We start from the raw sequence: 8,282 nt of genomic DNA, 5'->3' as shown, positions 1-8,282 counted from the left end.
CGGAATTACTTGTTGCGAAAATGAATAAAAATGAACGTAACTAAAATACATCCAGATACATTCATTTCTCTGCTAAGTATTTTGGACGGAGGTAGTGTTAGATTATTCACGACTCAAGGGTCAATGACAACGCAGGTTACGGGTCATGTTGAGGAGGAGAATTTTAGTTTATTTTCAAGATCAATGAGAAATTAAGCTAAACTGTAGGCAATAATCGGTCGAGGTTCGGTCGAGGTTCGAGCAATGGTTGTGTTGGACTGATGTGGAAACTAACCTATTAGGTAGGACTGCATATAATAAGAGTTGTTGCACCGTTGTTTTAGGACCTCTCGCGGTGCAATAAGTATCATGATAAGATTCTTCTTGCTTGATTGTTGTCATGCTGATAGAGCCTAAGCTTATGCTGCCTCCGTCCGAAAAGTATGTCGCCGTGGCAATTTTCTGGAAACCCCCTCCTCAAATTGTGCGCCTCCGCCGCGTTGCTTCCCCTTCCACTGCCGCTTTGCTTCCCCGGGTGAGGAGAAGGCTCAATTTTTTTTTTGATTTGCTCTCCGACTGATGTGTCCTTCCACGATGGTGGCGAACCGAAGCTGGCCCTGCCCGTCGTCAACCTCATCTACCTCGCCATCAACCTCGTTCACCTCGCTGTCAACCTCTTCCACGAAGCCGGTCCACACAGATCGACCAATGGGACCCATGAGGCCAGTGGCGAAGCCATGCATGAGCTGTGCAGTCAAATGACTACACAACTTTTTGGTAAGAACATCATACAATGAGTATATATCATGTAGAAAAATCATAAATACATACATATGACTATACAAGTTTGAATTGACTATACATGAATGAATTCCTGGCACCGCCACTGCATGAGGCTCATGGAGCTGTACGAGCCAGATCCCAGCGATCGCCTCAGTACCACAACGGCACCATGCTCAGCGGCAACATCCCCGTGTGCATCCTCTGGTATGTGCAATACCACATCAAGACTGGATTTTTGTATCCTGATGCTTTATAAAAAGCAGAGTAGATGCTCAATTTTTTGTATCCTGATGCTCAAGTTTTTGTAACCTGTAGATGCCATGCTCAATTTTTTGGTAAAGCTACTGGAGTTGCTAGCAAATTCTATTTTCATTCTTATTCTTACTGTCAAAATTCGGAGCAAATTCTAGTAATATTTGTACTGCTTGTGCTTGTGGTAATACTCCTAGCCGAATATTTGTACTGTACTGAAAACTTCACTAAAACTAAATTCAGTTAACTCCATAGACACCTGCTCTTTTTTGTTTAGAAGGGACCCCTATCTCCAATCTTTTAGGACAAAATACTCCTAACCGTAGTCCCTCAAATAACTCTGTTCTTCCTCCCCCAAGCCCCTTATTTTTTTCAGATTCTTCTATGCTCAATGCAGAGATAAACACCCCTGTCTGTAATAACCTTGCAACACAGTCGTATGGGAATTTTCAGTAAAATCACTAATGGAGATAATGGATAATACTGAATTTCACAACCGTAAGACCAGGACTTGTCTGAATCCAAAAAAATTTAAAGCTTGAATATCAAATTGTTTTATTGTTAGAATTTCTAAATTCTAGACCACTGTGTTTAATCTGAATTTAATCTAGACTGTATTTAATCTGAATAATGCTGCAGGTACTCCAATTTTCTAGAGATTGCAGCCCATTTTGATAGAGATTGCACTCCATTTTTGTAAAGATTGCAGTCCATTTTTGTAGAGATTGTACTCCATTTTTGTAAAGATTGCACTCCGTTTATGCTTAGTTCAGTTAACATGTTGATTTGTTGGAGTACTGATGGGTGACAAAACATGCAGAATGCAAACCTCTGTCAGACGATTAGAGGCAACTCTGGACCCTGTTTTTTTGTTTCATTGCCACCATTTTGATGCTGTTTGGATTAGTCAATAATCAACAAGATTTTGGCTATTGTAAGTAACTCCCAGTGACAACAGTAATTCAGTAGTTTTCTCAAATTTTTGCAGTATGTAGACTCTATTTAGAAATTCAGAGATAATGAAAAGATGAAGCTGAGATTAATATAATACTCCATCGAACATGTACATTGACTCACATATACGTTGATTACAGTTCCAAGTTCCAACAACCAACCAGACTATCTACTAAAAATTATTAAGGGAAAGCTTAACCAGAGTTTTATGTTTTGAATACATATTACTCCCTCTGTAAAGAAATATAAGAGCGTTTAGATCACTAAATATAAGAGCGTTTAGATCACTAAAGTAGTGATCTAAACGCTCTTATATTTCTTTATGGAGGGAGTATTCCATTATGCTATAACTCCTAGACCTGGGGACCACATTCTGTAACTCCAGCCGGAAGTAAACAACAATTAACACCGGAAATTGATCACAGTGATTAATACTAATTACATATGGATGATGGTGGAGATGAAGATCCCCATCCTCACCAAGGAAACAAATGAAAGAACAAAATGCATGGAAATGAATATTTCAACAATTCCAAAAGAATAAGAAAATCCCTCATTTCTACAAACAACATTCGAGGGCAAGGTACCTTGATACTATTAAAACAGGCGGAAATACCTTGAACAAAAGAGCAAAAAGAAGTAAGCCCGCAAGGTCGAGCGGCAAACGCTATCTTTTGTGCTCATTGATAAAGCATACCGTCAAGAACCAATCTCCCCAAGCCACAGGAATCAGCCGGAAACATTTTTGTTATCCCATATCAGCTTAGCATCCAACTTCAGTTTGGGGTAACAACGTCAGCGGCTAGGCAAACATCTCCTAAGATTTTTTTTTGGTGAAACAATAATGCATTAGTAGATGCTGCAATCAGCTAGAACATGGTTGCAGAAGTCTGCAAGATTATCAGCCTGCAAATGAGCAAGAACAAGAATACATATTAAAAGAATTCAGTAAAACCTACTACATATTTATGTAGCGTCGAAGGTAATTTATCTGCAACAAATCAGAGCACAATGTTCAACTAAGAAGACAGGATGTAAAAATCTAAATCCCCATTGTCATACCTCGTGTCTCCACATATTTGGACATCTAGTAAATCCATGTGTGGACATCAATGCCTTCCTTATGAAGTCGCTGGTGCTGTTCTTGAAGCCCTGGCACCCAACGCCTGGCGATCTGTTCCATATCCTCAGCCAACCACAAGTGCTGCAAATTGCCGAATCCATTAACACGCTCTAACTTTGGACAAGCCTGTGCACGCAGCTCCCTCACTTGTGGAAAACTCGATACCCTCTCCAGACCCTCACAGCCCATGATTTGTAGGGTCTCAGTGAGGAACAAAAGGCCATCTACCACCTTCAAGCAGCTTGTTCCTCCTAATTTGAGCTTCTTCAAACTTGTGGCCTCCTTTCCAAGCTGCCATGGGAGGGCTCTCAGCTTGGGGCAGCCATCGAGTCTCAGCTCCTTCAAACGAGGCAGCAGCTGCAGAAATGAAGATACGCCGTCCCGATTTTGTATATCAACACCTCCATCATCTTCCCCTCCTATCCCTACTGTTGCATCATTTTCTCTTTCTTCAACAAAGCACCACTCTTCCCAGTTGGGCATATCTATTATGTCCAACATTTCAAGCTTGGGAAAAGCAACTACCCCCAAAGATCCGGGACTAGTCTCCCTGCAACCATGAAATTCAGGTCCAATCTTGTTTATTGCTGCTGCCCCCACAATTTTCAGATATCTCAGATTGGGTAGCTGCCCCATTGGTGGAAGATGCACGCATGATTTACATTTTGTGAGGTACAGCTGTTTCACTGAAGACAAATGGGAAGTACCAAGCCAGGCGGGATACCTCTGACCAAAGAATCCTGTGATGTATAGGTCTTCAAGGTTGCGGGGAGGGATTAACCGAGCAAAGATCGTCTCAATATTGCTAATTTCTTCTTCTGAATATACTTCTGTTCGTTCAGTGCATTCTAGATTCAAAACTCTGAGATGCCTTTTGTCTTTTAGTATTTCACTGGTAGTGGTACTACAGGGAGCTGCTCTTTCCAATTTAATCATATGAAGCTGCCGCATCTGCAAAAGTGGAGCCAACTCTTCCAAGTTCCAACCATCTTGTGTTTTTGTATTATCATTTCCATTGCCAATGGGAAATCCTTCTAAATCATTAAGAAATTTTAATTTACCTATCCCGTTGGGAACCCGATCTATTGTTGTACCGCCAAGACCAAGGCGTCTTAATTTGCACAGCTGATTGATTTCCATAGGAAGGTTGCGCAAAGCATTACACCTCTGTAAATTCAGTATTTGTAGGTTTATGAGAAAACCTATGGTCTTTGGAAGATAAGTTATGATTGTCCCATCAAGATCAAGTAATCGTAGATGTATCAAACTTCCAATGCAATCTGGAATACTTTCTATAGATGAATCCGTCAGATCCAAAACTCGGATGGATGGAAGTCTCCTGAATATTGTATTTGCAATTCTTGGTGTCTTGCGAGAGCGAATCATCAATGTCCTTGCTCTAATAATATGCTCCTGACCCACATTGGAGAGCATTACAGAATCCTTGTCAGTAAAAGCTGAAATGCGTCGTCGATTGGACAAATCTTTAGCCTCCAATGACTGTAGGTCTCCAAAAAATATTTCTCTACCTGATAAATGTTGAGCAAGTTGCCTTAAAAGGTCATGTATTTTGCTCCACCTATGGTCATAAAATCTAGGGTCTGGTTGAAGGAGATTCCTGTGTATCAGCTCATAGTAATATTCCTCAGCTGTATCTTCCAGAAGTTGTTCTTGTCGTTTTTCTATAAAACCTTCGGCGACCCAAAACCTTACAAGATCGTCACGCAACATAAACTGATCTTCTGGATATAAGGCACAATACAGGAAACATTGCTTCAGATATCGTGGTAGATCATCATAACTCAAATACAAAGCACCTCTTAGCTCTGTAGGAACATTGCTCACAGACCAAGCACTTCTATCTATAAACTTTTTCCACTCGTTTTCAGTTTTCTCTTTTGTTGCTAGAACACTAGCAGTAACCTTGATAGCAAGAGGAATTCCACCGCATTTCCTGACTATAACCAGCCCAATATCACGCAGATTATCGGGCACATCCCTTTCTTTGGTGTTAATACTCTTCCAGAGCAGCTCCAATCCCACGTCTATGGGCATCAACTTAACACGGTGCACATCTTCCACCCCAATTGCCCGTGTAACTGTATCATCTCTAGTAGTTACTAGAACCACCCCAGTAGCAGCAGCATCCAATGGGATTCTCAGTAGATCAGTCCACACATTAGACTGCCAAACATCATCCAACACAAGGAAGAAGCTTTCCTCTTGAATGGCTGCTTTGAGCTTGCTACTAAGCTCCCCCTCATTTTCATCTGTGTCATAACGAACTCCGATACTTCTTAGCACCTCTTTCATAAGAATAACTTCATTATAATCTCGTGATACACAGATCCACATGTGTTTCTTGAAGTTCCCCTTTATTCTTTCATCATTGAATATTTTTTGAGCTAGTGTTGTCTTGCCAACTCCTCCAGTTCCAACAATTGCAAGTTTGTAATACTTATTTTCCTTGTTTGCAAGCACCAACTCCACCAACTTCCTACTAGAATGTTTGATCTCCTCCCCAACAAGGTTAGGTTCAACAAGGTTGGAACTCTTTCTTGGTCTGGATATTGCTCTTTGACCAACAGGTGCCACATCACAACGTGTTAGAAAACTTTGACCCAGCTTTGAGATATTCTCTATTCTGGTGTTGACCTTTCTGATTTTACCAGCAATGTCATGACGCTTCAGAATATCAGTAAAGCAAGATAAGAATGAAATGCCACTACATGCAGGTGTATTTCTTGATGATGAAGGACTATCTTTAAGTAGCTTCCTTCCTTCAATTAGGTCGAAAATATCATCAGCCTCATCGATTGCATCCCGTAGCTCACCGTGCCAGTTGTTAACTGCTAAATCGTCCATTCTCCTTTGCTCGGCATCCTGAAGATAGTATTGTATATGATGTATTGTTTGGTGTAGAATATCAAGATCGTCTTTCGCCCCTAGGATCATAATTGTCTCATCTGCTATGATATCTAGCAACCTATTGACACATGATCCAACGAGAGGAGTTAATACGACTGCCATCAGACGAACTTGCTGAGGGATATCCACCAGAAGTACCAAGCTAATTATTTGGGAGAATGGCAAACTTGCAGGATGGCAGGAACGACCTGTGTCAAGATGGTTTGAAAAGTGAACAAGGTTAACTAAGTTTATATTCTTGTGAATGAGGTCGTAAGATATGACATTTATATTTTTAATAAGTTCAGATACTAAATGTAGGAAACTGCAACAATTTGTAACATGTTAATAGATGTCCAAAACATCAAACTACTTAGTTTTGAAGTAACACAAAACTAGAGATGTTTCAAAGTAAATATTTGCATATCCAGCTTGGAACTTCATTAAAAAAAAATGAACCACGGTTTGTGTTTGACAATGGCATGGTGATTTATTGAATTATCAACTCCTATATTATATATTCTTATATGACAACAGCGTTTCGGTGGATGAACAGGAAAATCGAAAAATAGCCAAAAAATACAAATATGCACAGGTTTTATAGGTGTGTGCAAAATTTCCTGGTGTTATGACATCAGAGGAGGTCTGGTGAAAAAAAAAATCAGAGTTATGAGAAAGGTTCAAAAAATTCCCTGGTTTTATTTTTTCTGCCCAGAGCTCCCCCTGCTGTCATATTGTCATAAAATTTTGCACGCACATAGAAAACTTGTTCATATTTGATGTACAAAAAATTCAGATTTTTTATTTTTCCACGACTTTATTTGAATTCACTGTTCATACGGGAGCAGATGAACTCGTGATCAGCTATGGACTCCCGTTCTTATACGAAATAAAAATCCTCAGTTAGCATGTTACCTTTCTAATCTGTGTCTCCAGAATGACTTTTATTTAGCCCTATAAGTTAATGGCTTATCGGTTTTATTTAGTACATGGACAATCATCAACTAGAAAGTTGCATAGCCTCCTACACAAAGGATCTCAAGTGGTGTTGCAGCCGCTATAGTTGACGCATCTTCTACATCAATAACAACAAATGCTTTCTTACAATCTACCCATGAAGAAGGAAGACACCTGGAAAGAAAGGGAAATACTACTGGTTTGAAAAATGAATACTACGCGTCAAAAAAAATAGAATACTCGGGGAGCTAGTTTCTATAGCCCAGTTATCACATGGATTAGTTCAAAACTGAAATTGTATAATAATATATCTGATAATTAATTATTTTTTTAATCAGATATGGCACACACCCTTCCAATTTTTACCAGACCCACTAATAAGGTCAGTACTGGCCAATACAGTTTGACTACTTAAAAGTTGTGATAACATAGTTCATTGAATTAACATCATGTAAGCAAAGGCACACCATTTGAAATAAAATTGCAGTTCTCACCTAAAAATAAAATTTCAGTAAGGGAAAATCAGTCGGGGACAAGAATTAGATATAGTCACCTTCATGAAGAAGTTTGATCTGTGGTTAAGCCATCACTACTCTTAACATCTCAAGACAGAAGTCAATTGCCAAGAGAAAACCTCAGATCCACACTGTTCAGATAGAGAAGGAAACAAATGTTGAGTATATGCTTATCAAAAGAAAGTTGCTTCGGTCAATCAAAATGGAACTAGAATGGTTCAGTTTTGGCAGAGAGCGATTACCGATAGATTAGAGCTATGAGAAGTGGAGAAAGCACCTGAATACTGGTAGATTGATAAGCCGCTGCTCAGAGAGTGCCACAGAATGGATAAAAGCAGCGAAAATCCAATTTGGCTCTTGGAGCATATGGGCAATCCAATAGAAACCGGCCAGAAATGAAAATTTCACTACATCTGCATGATTTAAGAGAAGATAAGATAAGAAAAAGGAATGAATCTGGAAGCTTCATTGACTGAGAGACACAATCAAGCTTACAAGTTACTAAAAAGGACGGGTGCAGCCAAAACCCGAATGGATTCAGAAACAGGAGAATTGTTGTAACACTGAAGGGATTCCCTGTTTCAGGGTTGAATCATATCAACAGTTGGTGGTGGTTGGTTGGGTGGGGTGGGGGGCTATGTACATATAACCAATAATAATTATTTGTTGTACAAGTCAGCTAGCAAACTGCAACTCTGCTTATTGGCACCGTTAGTCAAAGAGAGTATTAATCAAGAGCAGGATAGCAGCTCGAAGATGTAATATATTGAAGATTAGTTGGCAGTGTGAAACCTCGTGCAATGCGTATGCAA

At 39.7% G+C, this 8,282-nt stretch overlaps 1 protein-coding gene across 2 annotated transcripts; it reads right to left on the bottom strand.

The window, feature by feature from the left end:
• Positions 1-2,492: 2,492 nt before the first annotated feature.
• LOC123116525 (putative disease resistance protein RGA1) lies at positions 2,493-8,068 on the bottom strand. 2 transcript variants are annotated; one of them, XM_044537471.1, is made up of 5 exons: positions 7,966-8,068; positions 7,713-7,883; positions 7,509-7,601; positions 3,031-6,207; positions 2,493-2,874 (listed from the first exon to the last, which is right to left on the bottom strand). In XM_044537471.1, the coding sequence occupies exon 4, from the start codon at positions 6,119-6,121 to the stop codon at positions 3,056-3,058; it is 3,066 nt and encodes a 1,021-aa protein (XP_044393406.1). In that variant the 5' UTR covers positions 6,122-6,207; positions 7,509-7,601; positions 7,713-7,883; positions 7,966-8,068; the 3' UTR covers positions 2,493-2,874; positions 3,031-3,055. The 2 variants fall into 2 exon arrangements, with proteins under 2 accessions (XP_044393406.1, XP_044393407.1); XM_044537472.1 differs by having other exon boundaries at positions 7,748-7,883; positions 7,966-8,057.
• Positions 8,069-8,282: the final 214 nt, after the last annotated feature.

This window comes from Triticum aestivum, chromosome 5B (genome assembly GCF_018294505.1).
Source record: "Triticum aestivum cultivar Chinese Spring chromosome 5B, IWGSC CS RefSeq v2.1, whole genome shotgun sequence".
Classification (NCBI taxonomy): Eukaryota; Viridiplantae; Streptophyta; class Magnoliopsida; order Poales; family Poaceae; genus Triticum; species Triticum aestivum.
This window is presented reverse-complemented; position numbering and strand designations above follow the sequence as displayed.